The 12,076-nt window shown below is 50.0% G+C and overlaps 2 protein-coding genes across 2 annotated transcripts; both read left to right on the forward strand.

Annotated features, from left to right (window-relative positions):
* Window positions 1–1,520: 1,520 nt before the first annotated feature.
* LOC129582440 (kelch-like protein diablo) lies at window positions 1,521–7,913 on the forward strand. The gene is made up of 11 exons (XM_055473952.1): window positions 1,521–1,582; window positions 1,692–2,042; window positions 2,158–2,434; window positions 2,661–2,937; window positions 3,006–3,623; window positions 4,050–4,130; window positions 4,198–4,388; window positions 5,649–6,031; window positions 6,150–6,426; window positions 6,827–7,108; window positions 7,789–7,913. Exons 2-10 carry the CDS (start codon window positions 1,771–1,773, stop codon window positions 7,004–7,006), a joined length of 2,556 nt encoding a protein of 851 aa, XP_055329927.1. The 5' UTR covers window positions 1,521–1,582; window positions 1,692–1,770; the 3' UTR covers window positions 7,007–7,108; window positions 7,789–7,913.
* Window positions 7,433–9,091, forward strand: LOC129582441 (influenza virus NS1A-binding protein homolog). The gene is made up of 5 exons (XM_055473953.1): window positions 7,433–7,567; window positions 7,646–7,679; window positions 7,789–8,391; window positions 8,700–8,810; window positions 8,877–9,091. Exons 1-5 carry the CDS (start codon window positions 7,433–7,435, stop codon window positions 9,089–9,091), a joined length of 1,098 nt encoding a protein of 365 aa, XP_055329928.1.
* Window positions 9,092–12,076: the final 2,985 nt, after the last annotated feature.

The raw sequence follows: 12,076 nt of genomic DNA on the forward strand, positions 1-12,076 counted from the left end.
CCGTGTAAGTTCGGCACCGCGACATTTCGCCGCCGACAACTCGTCGCAAGACTTTTGGTCGCAGACATTTCGCGGCAAAGTTATCTCGCCTGGCGACGCTTCGTCGCCGGACATTTAGCCGGCAGGACATTACGCCGCGAGACATTTCATCGTCCGGCCGTTTCGACGCCGAAACATTTCGCCGCTGGGCTGTTTTGACGAACGAACAGAAAACCTAAGAAACCTAAGAAACCTAAGAAACCTATAAGAAACCTAAGAATGACATAAGAAACCTAAGGATAACCTACGAATAACCTAAGAAACCTAAGAATAGCCTAAGATTAACCTAAGGCTAATCTAAGAATAGCCTTAGAACAACTTAAGAAGCCCAAAGACCTAAGAAAACCTCCCAAGAAACCCGGAAAACCTGCAAAAATTAAGCTTGTCGAATGCTTTTGCGGCGAGTGTCCGCGACCAGACGTCTTGCGTCAAAATGCCGCAAAGTCAAAATGTCTCAATGCTAACTGTCCCTAACCGAAGTGTCCCAGCGTCAAAATGTCTCACGGCGAAATTTCTTCGCGGCGAAAAGTCGTGCGTCAAAAATTTAATTGGGACGAAATGTCACACTGCCGAATGTCCGGGTGCGGAAAGTTCAGTGGCGGCGATAGTGCATGACCTTTACATTGCCACTCATACAGCTGCGCCTATAAGATCCTGTAAACATTCAGTATAGAACGTGCCGCGACGAATAAATATATTACTGTTGTAGCGCCGTGTACACTAGCCGGTTACACTACTCTGCTGCTTCTGTATAGAATGTACGGTATTTCTACGTAGAAGCGAATGTTAACTAACCAGTTGCCTTGGAATGAGTTGTCAGACTTTTATTAAATCTGATTTTGATGTTATTTTGATGAAGAAAAGTGGAAAAAGTGACTTAGCTTTCGTTCGTTTCGTATTATTCTAATAAGAAATATAATTATCATCATAATTATGAACCCCATGTATAAGGGATTAGTGTAGTCCCGGGGCAAACCACTACACTGTACTCTTCATATTACGTGACAATGGATTTGTCGAAAACGCGAGCCATTTCCAGTACATCCAGTTCTGGAACAAAGTGGACAAAATAAATAAATCCGGCAAATCCTCGTTTACAGTTTGTGTCCTAGCAAATAATCCAGAAATGGGGCTGCTGTTTATTACTTAACTCCAAGGTCCCCGCCGCTGTGACATAGATGGGTGACATGGATATCAGTCCGTCGGCTTGGACGAGTTGGCAGCACCCAAACAGTGTACTAAATAAAGGTTGCTCTATCTATTTAGTAGATTTGGTTTCTTATACGGTGAGCCGTGAGGCGTTATGAACTTATTTCTCGTTTAACCACCCTTATTTATACGAGTCTACGTGGTGGACGCCACTGGACGGGCAAGCCGACACCGAAAGTGAATTGACTGGAACTTCTGCTAAAACTGTCGAATTTAACTGGCTGATTTAAACCAAATGCGAAGTCAACGAACGATTTGATTGGTTAGAGCTGCCCAGTCAATATGCTGGTGAAATCAATCTGTTTAATGTAAAGGGCCACGAACACTCACGAACGTAGGTAAAAGTGTAAAACCATGAAGGGCATCGAATTTCAGTTGTTCTTCTTTCCCGATTTGTACAAACACGGATCTCGAAATATATTATTTCAATTTCTTGTGGACAGTTGTGGTTGCATTCCGTCGTTAAACGGCTCATTCGTCAACTGTAAACGTCCAACGAAACGTCCTCGTAAACGTCCAACGATGTCGAAGCGAAAACGCTCTGACAACGGTCCTCGTGCTAATGATTATCTTCCTGTGGGGTTACTGCGCGGACTGCGCGAACAGCAGTCGACGGGGACGTTCTGCGATGTCGTTCTGAAAGGCAGCGAGGAATCCGCGCTGGGCATTCCCTGCCATCGCGCTCTCCTCAGCGCGCACAGCGCGTATTTTCGGGCCGCCTTCTCAGAGAACTGGAAGGACTCGAAGCAGCACGTATTTCAACTGTACAATATCGACAGCCGCACCTTAAACGAGTGAGTGGCTCTCTATTAAACACTAACACTTATTGTAATTGGTGCTGGCATTTAAAGCTTTGGTGCAGCTGGAGGATGGCATAAGTAAAAGCCTTACTCTTTGTGTGTTTTTCAGGTTGGTGAAGTATTTCTATACCTTGGACATCAACCTGAACAATGACAACGTGGAAGAGATCTTGATTGCGGCGCAGTTCCTGCAGCTGGATTCCCTGGCCAAACGCTGCTGGCGCTACGTGGTAGAGCACATGTGCCTGTCGGACTCCCTGGCAGTCCACGCTCTGGCCTCGCAACACCATAATTGTGTTCTGGCTGAGAAGGCTCTTGGTTATATCCGACGGCGCTTTCCTCAGTTCGCGCAGAGCCAAGACTTCCTGCAGATGGACGCACAACAGGTACTAACTGTGGCAGACTTTTGTATTGTGATACACATTTTTGAATCTCATGGCATCTGTGCTTTCCCAAGCGGAAGTTGTGTGCACCCACGGTTTAGCATTCAATGGTTTATACAAACCATTTCGCTTACATTTTTACACAATGTTTTAAAATGATGCAAAATAGCGTTTGGAAACGCGCAGAAGTGGCAGGCACCAGTTTCCATGAAGTTTAACTTGTTTGCAGCTGATTGAACTGCTTGTCTCGGATGAGGTGGACGTGGGCAGTGAGGACCAGGTGTTGCAGGCTGTGCTGCGCTGGCTGGATCACGACCGTCCCGGCCGAGTGGCGCACGCGAGCACGATCCTACAGGGCGTCCGCGCTGCCTTTCTGAGCGAGCAGTGTCGACAGGAGTACACGCTGGCTCGGGATAGCGTGCCAGCTGTAGCGTCTGCGTGCCAGTCTGCACTGACCAGCGCATTGTCCGATGCGACGACGAAGCCCACACCGCGATATTCGTACGGTAAGGTTAACGCGTTAACCTTACGTATTAGAAACTGAAGACATAGAAACTCTGCAAATTATTGTTAGATGCGCGCGACGTGATCCTGTGCGTGGGTGGATGCGGTCGGGAGGACGCGGCCTGCGTCCGAGCGACGGTGGACGTCTTCTGTCCCTCACTAGCGGCCGTCTGGCGCCTACAGCCGCTGCCCACGAATGTGGGTTGCTGCGGCGCAATGATGCTCAGCGCCGGCGCGCTGCTGATCACCCGATTTGACCACACGGTGACGGTGCAGCGCGACAGCCACTACACGGACCTGCAGTACAAGTGGTCCCGGGGAGCCGGCATGCAGACACTGCGCCGGTCGGAAGGTCTGGCGGCGCTGCAGGGTCGCCTGTACGCGGCCGGCGGTTATGGTTTGGGCGGTCGCGCCATCCAGCCACTGTTGTCCGTGGAGTCCTACGATCCCCCTAGCGATGCCTGGAGCGCCGTGGCCGCGCTGCCCGTTGGTCTGGCGCAGCCGGCGATGGTGGAGTGCAACGGTCGGTTGTACGCCTTCGGAGGCGAACGCGAAGGCCGAAACCCCTGCAGTTCGGCATTCGTGTATGATCCCGCAGCGAATGTCTGGAGCCGACTGGCCGATATGCCCACGGCACGCCGGCGTTGCGTGGATTGTGTGGCTCCCAGTGGACTGATTTACGTTATCGGTACGCGCAGTAAGGGAAGCAACATAAGATGGTCTGAATAACAGTTTAAGATTTCGCTGTATTGTAGTGCGTCTAAATAATTTCTTGTTTTGCCTGTGGTACAGCGTAATTTTATAATTACTGCAAGGCGCAAGCATCACCAATTTTAACAACATCAGAATTTCATTAAACTTTTGTGCTCCTTCCATCGTTCCCGTAACCGATGCCGCGTTACCGCGCTGTATCTCCGGTGACAATCTGCGGCGTAAACACTCATGAGAACGGGTTGCGCCTGTGTGTTTCTCGAATCTAAATAATTGCTTATTTCACCTACAGTTGCCATCATAAATGAATTTCTCGGCGCCAAGTCTGTTTAAAAATCGATGGTGGTATGAGGTTATATGAAACAGGGAGGAACCTTTGAACTGACTCTTGTGCATTGCTTAGGTGGCGAATTTGGTGATGCACGAGACACGGGACGCTGTGTGGAAGCGTACAACCCCGTCACCAATCAGTGGTTCACAAAACGTAAGTGTACTGCTATTACCGATGTAGATTGAACACAACGGTGTACCGACTCGCTTGGTAACCGCAGGAGACCTGATCATGGGGCGCAGTAATCCCGGCTGTGTGTGCCTGGACGGGAAGCTGTACGTTCTCGGAGGGTACGCCGACGAGGACGGGGATGACTGCCTGGACAGCATCGAGGTGTACGATGAAGCGACGGACCGCTGGGCGCTGCACGAGTGCCGCTTGCCGCAGGGCAAATTCGGTTTCGGCTGTGTGGTGATGAAACTGCGACGAGCTTGAAGGGTGCGCCGGTCACAACGCGCCCCTTTCCTGCCGCCTTTCGACGGATTTGCAGCGAGTAGATGCGCCATGAGTGTGGAATGAACCGTTCGCAACGGGATAGGTGCAGCACGCTGTCGTTTTATTGAGTTATTTTTGCCGGGTGACGGTGTTGTTCATCTTTCACTGGTTTCGTTGCATTAAGGGATTCCAACGACCTCTCCAACTCCCGTTCTCCGAATCTGTGTTAATACTTTTTAGTAATGATGATGTTTCTCGTTTTCTTTTGTTTATTTTATTGCAAGGAGCAGGAAACAATTAGTTTCTGAAACAGTGGATAAATATTGCACGGATAGTCTACCAAGACGTACTGGTTTGCACCGAGCGCGAAGCGCGAGGTGCTGCAATAAGTCCGGTTCATGCCGTCTGATTTCCTACACGGGCATTCTCAGACAACAGCTGTTTTCAGCACCCTTGTGTCAACATGGATCACGTAATCACCGTGTGAGGAGAGAAGCGGCTCACGTACAGCGACAAAATCTTTCAAATGATTCCAACGTATTGCGCCGTGGTGCAGTGGGACTGCCTACGCGGATCTAACGATGTAGCCGGGGTTCGATTCCCCCATCGGCGCCTTTTTCAGCCGTCTCTCGGTTTCCCTCGGATTGCGCCCTGCTTAGAACCGGAAGCCAGGGGCTCGGGGCAAGCATGGTTATATTATAGATTTCTCTGGTAATTGTACAACTGCGCACCGAACAGGTAGTGTACCTTTCTGTTGAAGGCCGACTTGTGGCTTAATTCAACGGTGCTGTAATCTGCAGCTGGCTGGAGGAGCTAGCCAAATTTCCCAATAATGTTTTTCTGAAGTTTCTGTACATGTTAGACAACCCCGCATATCGCCAATGCCAGGTAAGCCTGGTAAGGCACGAGTGCCGCGGCGCTTCAAACCAAGTTGCATGGAGAAGAAGCTCGGAGGTTTGACTTCTGTCACTTTCACCTAACGTCATGTGCCAAATCGGTTACCTTTGTAATCTTCTTCCTTGACTTACACAATTACGTTACTTCTGTACGTGCATAACGAGAAAATTAATAAGAGTCATAAAATCTGCCAAATTGTTCATCTGAATGCAGAACATGAGCATAACTTCACGCCCCCTTTGGCTGGCAGTTACGAACATTCCACCACCGCAAACGTGTTTGAAAACGCGAGCACCGCAAACGTGGGTATTTCAACCATCCAAACTTCATGTTTTCTAGCGCGATTTGTCCCGACTCACGTATCCCATATTGATTTGTTCCTTTGGAATTTATTTAGTCAGTAAACGGCTCACTGTCCTTCTCCGACTTTCCTCCCGTAAACGTCCCGTGATGTCGAAGCGAAAACGTTGTGACAACGATCGTCCTGCGAATGATTATCTCCCCGTGGGGTTGCTGCGCGGACTGCGAGAACAGCAGTCGATGGGGACGTTCTGCGATGTCGTTCTGAAAGGCAGCGAAGAGTCCGCGGTGGGCATTCCCTGCCATCGCGCTCTGCTCAGCGCGCACAGCGAGTATTTTCAGGCCGCCTTCACGGAGAACTGGAAGGACTCCAAACAGCCAGCATTCCAACTGCACAACATCGACAGCCGCACTTTGAACGAGTAAGTAGAACTTGTGTTGAACATATTGTAAATGGCGCTGGTAATTCGGGTCTTCGGTGAAGGCCTTGAGGTTGGAGCTTTGTATAAGTATAAAGCCTATTCTTAGTGTACTGTTTAGGTTGGTGAAGTATTTCTACACCATGGAAATCAGCTTGGAGGATGACAACGTGGAGCACGTCTTGATTGCGGCGCAGTTCCTGCAGCTGGATCCCCTCTCTAAACGGTGCTGGAAATACGTGGAAGAGCACATGCAGCTGTCGGATACCCTGGTGGTCCATGCTCTGGCCTGCCAGCACCATAATCCCCATATGGCCGAAAAGGCCCTCGGCTACATCCGGCGCCGCTTTTCGCAGTTCGCACAGAGTCAAGATTTTCTGCAGATGGACGCGCAACAGGTGCTGACTCGGGCAGTACTGCAGTTACCCATTATGTTTAGAAATTTAAAACGAATTTCTTAGGTTTGAACAATTCAGTTTTAAATGTGAAAAAAATTCTGGAAGTCAGGCTCCGCGCCGCGCGAACATCTTAGCTTATGGGCGCTTTTGTACAGAATTTGATAGGTCTATGAGACTTCTAGTACAACTGTTCGTTTTTAATGCTATAAGATATTATTTCCTCAACAACTGTCCAACCGGATGTTAGATTTTCTAACGTCAGCATATACAAATCATGCGACTACACAACGTCATCCGATAACTGCAAAACAGTGTTTGAAAACGCCCGAAAACGGAAAGATCCGGCCCATTGACACGCATTTGGCCGGTCAGACTTCTCTGACGTTAAATTTCCTTGCAGCTAATTGAACTGATTGCCTCGGATGAAGTGGACGTGGTCAGTGAGGATCAGGTGTTTCGGGCGGTGCTGCGCTGGCTGGATCACGGCCACCCCGGACGACTGGCGCACGCGAAGGCTGTTTTACAGGGCGTCCGCGCTGTCTTTCTGAGCGACCAATGTCGACAGGAGTATACACGGTGACCCTCGCCAGTGCACCGGCAGCCGTGCCGTCCTGCCAGTCCGCATTGGTTAGCCAAGTAACGGACGGAACGACGGAGAAGCCCGCCCCGCGACATTCGTACGGTAAGGTGAACACGCGTTCGGCACTGTTGGTAGTGTTTGGTTGGTATGGGCGCGTGCATCAGCAGCAGACCGCGCGTTGGGGGCGGCCCCCCGGTGGCGCGAGCCGCCAGGGTGGCGCTTTAAAATTCGAAGTTTTTTTAAATGTTTTTAACAACGTTCTGCGTTTTTTTTGAAGTTTTCTTAGGTTTTTTTTTCATGTTTTCAAGCTTTTTATGATTCTTTGTATTATTTTTCGCTTTTTCAAAGCTTTTTGCTTATTTTTAATAAAATTTTTGTAAAATTAGTCGGCCCCCCGATTTCCACAAAATTTCAAAAATTCGCTGCATGCCGGCGGATTTTCAGCTTTGCGCCCCCTCCCCCTCACCGCCGCTTCCTCCGGGGGACGGTGTAGAGGTATCCAAAAAACCCCAGCGCGTGCCTGCCTGCCTAGCGGCTCTAATCCCTAGCGGCTCTAACAATGTCAGAATACACGGTTATGGTGTATACTGTTATATTCGTATACGGTTTTCCAATCTGGTACTCGATTTGATGTTGCAGCGAAAGCTCCCTGGACCGCCCGCACCAGGCGTCGGTGTGAAGGTAGCCGGCAGTTGTTGGACGGTCCTGGGGTTTTCTCTGTCTCATAATATCGTGTACACAATAAACATTGCAAAATAAATAAACTCTCCAGCTGTTGTTAGATGCACGCGAAGTGATCCTGTGCGTGGGCGGACGCCGCTTGGACGGCACGGTGGACGTGTTCAGTCCGTCGATCCCGGCCGTGTGGCGTCTGCAGCAGCCTGAAGCCCGCTTTGTGGATCCCTGCGGCGTCATGGTGCGGGACGGCAGTTCGCTGCTGATCGCCCGATCGTACGACGTGGTGACCATGCAACGGGACAGCCGCTACGTCGGCCTGGAGGAGCAGTGGCGCCGGGGAGCCCGGATGAAGATCGACCGGCATGCGCCCGGTCTGGCCGCGCTGAATGGGCGCATGTTCGCGGCCGGCGGTTTCGGTTCGGGTACGGGTAGGGGTCCACTGGCGTCCGTGGAGGTCTACGACCCCAGCAGCGATGCCTGGAGCGCGGTGGCCGCGTTACCCGTTGGTCTGGCCCGTTTGGCGATGGTCGGGTGCGGCGGTCGGTTGTACGCCTTCGGAGGCGAACGCAACGACGACCGGGACGCCAGCAAGTTGGCTTTGGCGTACGATCCCGCCGCCAATGCTTGGAGCCGACTGGCCGACATGCCCACCGCACGCGGCTGTTGCGTGGCCTGTGTTGGTCCCAGCGGGCTGATTTATGTCATTGGTACGCGCAGTAAGGGAATTGTAGGATGTTCAAAATATTTCTCATTAGTCAACTACAGTTGTCAACACCTTCCAACTGAATTTGAGGTTAGGTTAAATTGGGCATAAGGCTCCAAACGACGCATTTAGCTGGTTAAAACGGCATTTTCCAATTTACCTTGCTTTGATTTCTTATGTTTTCTTCTGTTTTCCTATGTTTTCTCATGTTTTCTTATGGTGTATCTTATGTTGGAGATGTTTAATTTCGGATACCGAATTTGAAAGAATTTGTAGAAATGACTGAACTGGTTCTTGTGGTGAATCGCTTAGGTGGCTCTTCCTGGACCGGCTATGCACAACGGATAATACGTAATCGTCGGGACGGGACGGGGCGCTGCGTGGAAGCATACGATCCCGTTAGCAATCAGTGGCTGCTGAAAGGTAAGGCACATCTCCGTTGTCTGCGTACGGATGTCGGTTGGACTTAGCTCGGTGTGGTCGCCACAGGGGACCTGGTCATGCGGCGCAGTGAGCCCGGCTGTGTCTGCCTGGACGGGAAGTTGTACGTGCTCGGGGGATACGTCGATGAGAACGGAAGGGACTGTCTGGACAGCATCGAGGTGTACGACGAAGAGGCGGACCGCTGGGAGCTGCACGAGTGCCGCTTGCCGCAGGCCCGGTCGGCCTTTGGCTGCGCGGTGATGAAGCTGCGACGAGAATGACGGGAGCGCCGCTGACGTTGCGCCATCGTTGTGCCGACTTTTGCGGATTATAGGATGAAGGCGTCCGTCTTGAGTTTGTAACGTGTAGTGTAGTGGCTACGCGCCATATTAGCGCGTAGCAACCCGCATGGCTGTGTTGACCTGTAGAGGACGCATTTTATGTGGTACTACGAGTATTTCATTATTCAGTATCTATCCGGCCAGAGTGGCACAATAAACATCTGTGCCAAGACGTGACATAACGGTACATTGGGAATGAGATAAGTGCAGTGATGCACACGTTTTCGGTTCTTTTGCGAGGTATATTTTGCTCATGCTTCCATTGCATTTATGTCATTTCATTTTCATTGATCTGCAGAGTGCACGTGAAAAATAATGACTAATAACGAAGCAAAGACGCTTGGTAACATAGAAGGGTCTACGGTCCACTGATTTATAAGACGCATGTTGAGAAGTGTGTTTTATGTGTGTCAGCCTTTATTGTCATTTGTCATAGTGGTTGGTACAGTTCAAGATCCTCGATGCAAGTAGTTCACAGTTTCACGAAAATGATCAAACAAATGGTCACGTAATTGGCAATAAGGCAACACTTTGGCGCCGCAGAAACAGGGCAAGCCGGCTTGCATATAATATTTATGAATCAACGTTAAAAGTTTAAATGCCTCGAAAATTTTGACGTTGTGAGAGAGCAAAATGAAAGAACTACCGAGCCGACCTAAAGAAGATCGTTACGTTTACCCACCAGAGAAGCAGAAAAGGAAGGAAAGACACCAACAGCCAAAGCTGCTCTTGTCGTTAAATAGGCCAAAAAATGTAGCGGTAAATAGTGACATGCTCAGATGCCTGCCCTAAGCTTTCCGTCTCCTGCAACTCCTTAAAAGTGGTTTTATCCCGGCATCAAGCACGGGATAGTCTTTGCGAACGAGTTAAGCGTGGATGAAGAAGCATGGGTTCACGCTCGGAACGCTTCGCTTATCCCGTGTATGGCCAGTTTGCTCCACGTGCTTACGTCTACACACCGCAAATCGACATTCTCCCATGCTCTTGGTCTTCCGTCCGCGTGGAATCCGCTGAATCTGCAACACATCACGCGGCATATAACTAATATTGGACGTTGTAGATCCGCTCTCAAATAAATTGCTAAGCAGTTGCTTTGTCGGTTTTCGAGGATAGAAGGATCGTACACGATACAGGCCTTCGCCCTCACCGTTAGTTGCTACCTTTACAAAACCCGTTTAAGTATTTTGGAAGACCTCGCCTTCATGCGATACCGATGCACAAAACTCCTACCGATGATCATATTTTCTTCAGTAATCTTTGAGACATGACTGTCACGAGTCCCATCTACTTTACTGTACCGCATTAGTATTTATTCGAACTTACAGTTGTAGGTAATAGCGAATATGCTGCCAGTCATCGGGATAGGTCAGGCTCCGCAGCCAGCGTGCATGGATCGCCGTGACCTTTGCCAGCATGTCCTCCGTGATTGGCGGGAAGTCATCGTTCAGGGCACACATCAAGCGACTAGTCATGCCCATCTTGCCGTCGCTGCAGCGCAGAAGCAGATTCGGAAGGGTGATCTGCAGCTTATCAATGGACAGTTCGTTCGACTCCTCCGTGAGTTGCACCATCCACTCCCGCTCGTGGGCCGGCAGGGCAGGAAGGGTCATGCCGAAATGTGGTGCGTGGTGGATAGGCTGCTGGAAGACTTGCCACATATGGCGACCGAAGAGGCCGGCAACGGTCCACTTGTGCAGCAGGACGAAGCTGCACACGTGCTTATACAGCGCGATATTCCACGCTGCCCCGTGTTTGACGCGCGACTGGTGCTGCTCATATCCTCCTAGCCTGACGTTATTATGGCCTTTCAGCACCAGCCAGTGCAGTTTTATTTCCTTGGTCTCCAAGATCGTAAGTAAAAATGCAGCGTAGCGTAATGGGAAGGAATTCAAAAGGGTGAGGCTGATTGTCGTGCTGTTGACGGAGCGGCTGAGCAGCGAAGCTACCTTAAAGCAGTTGTCGGAGTCGGCTCTCCGGGCGCCGTTGGCTTCGAGCGGACAACAGCTTTCGAAAGAGAAGATGACGTGCTCCCCCATCCGCGAGCTTCTCAGCAACAACTGCCATAAGAAGCACACTCTATAATAAGAAACACACACAGTATTAATACCGCTAGCGGTGTTAGATACTTATATGTATCAGTGCACCGAGCGAGCGCCAGTACCACTGGAAAATGATATCGGTCATTTGATATGACATTGTGACATTGGAATAGCGTAACCCGACGCCAACATTTCGTTGATGCTAACACCGACATTCTGACCGAAACACGGTAGGAGAACTGCAAACGTGACGCAGCTGTCGGTCAGCGAAATGGTTTTGGCAAGAAGTCGCGCAGCGAAACTGTAAGAAAGCAAATTTTTGCTGACCGACAGCTGCATCACGTTTGCAGTTCTCCTTAGTGACAGAGAGATCAGTACGATAGGAACAGTTACCGTAATAAACTACCCTACCGATCTTACTCAACGACAGAGTATGAGCTGATATCTCAATGTGGCATAGCTAACCCTAAAAATCTACGCGAAGGGAGAACTGCATCTCCCACGATAAATTTAATTGATAAACCCCGACGCTGCCAAAACTCAGAATGAGAAAAGTGAATGGCGGATGATGCCAAAGTACTGCCACTTATGGACTTCTATAGGCGCAAACCATATCCGTATAGAAAACCAAACTAAACCCAAAACAACGGAGAATATGACATGTGTCAACACGGGACATAACATAACAACGTCAACCTCTGCCGTTGTTGGCGATGACCTCTGGTGATGACCTTTGTTTTGAAGTTCAAAAATGCGCAAACCGCAAAGATATCCCGTACCGTTTGGCTCTCATGCGTGATTGCAGGTCCAAATGTGAGAAGATGTCGATCAGTAGCATCGGCGTTAAATCCCGAAGACAGGCAGTCAACACTAAGACATCAGCGTC

The sequence above is a fragment of the Paramacrobiotus metropolitanus genome, unplaced genomic scaffold (genome assembly GCF_019649055.1).
Source record: "Paramacrobiotus metropolitanus isolate TYO unplaced genomic scaffold, Prichtersi_v1.0 Parri_scaffold0000007, whole genome shotgun sequence".
Lineage (NCBI taxonomy): Eukaryota > Metazoa > Tardigrada > Eutardigrada > Parachela > Macrobiotidae > Paramacrobiotus > Paramacrobiotus metropolitanus.

What these genes read in the sequence shown, in the direction of transcription:
- LOC129582440 (XM_055473952.1), top strand. Translation starts at nt 1,771, where the DNA reads ATGTCGAAGCGAAAACGCTCTGACAACGGTCCTCGTGCTAATGATTAT. An exon ending in GACAGCCGCACCTTAAACGA is followed by an intron (nt 2,043 to 2,157) that starts GTGAGTGGCTCT and finishes TGTGTTTTTCAG; the next exon opens with GTTGGTGAAGTATTTCTATA. An exon ending in CAATCAGTGGTTCACAAAAC is followed by an intron (nt 4,131 to 4,197) that starts GTAAGTGTACTG and finishes TGGTAACCGCAG; the next exon opens with GAGACCTGATCATGGGGCGC.
- LOC129582441 (XM_055473953.1), top strand. Translation starts at nt 7,433, where the DNA reads ATGCCGGCGGATTTTCAGCTTTGCGCCCCCTCCCCCTCACCGCCGCTT. An exon ending in ACCGCCCGCACCAGGCGTCG is followed by an intron (nt 7,680 to 7,788) that starts GTGTGAAGGTAG and finishes AGCTGTTGTTAG; the next exon opens with ATGCACGCGAAGTGATCCTG. An exon ending in CAATCAGTGGCTGCTGAAAG is followed by an intron (nt 8,811 to 8,876) that starts GTAAGGCACATC and finishes TGGTCGCCACAG; the next exon opens with GGGACCTGGTCATGCGGCGC.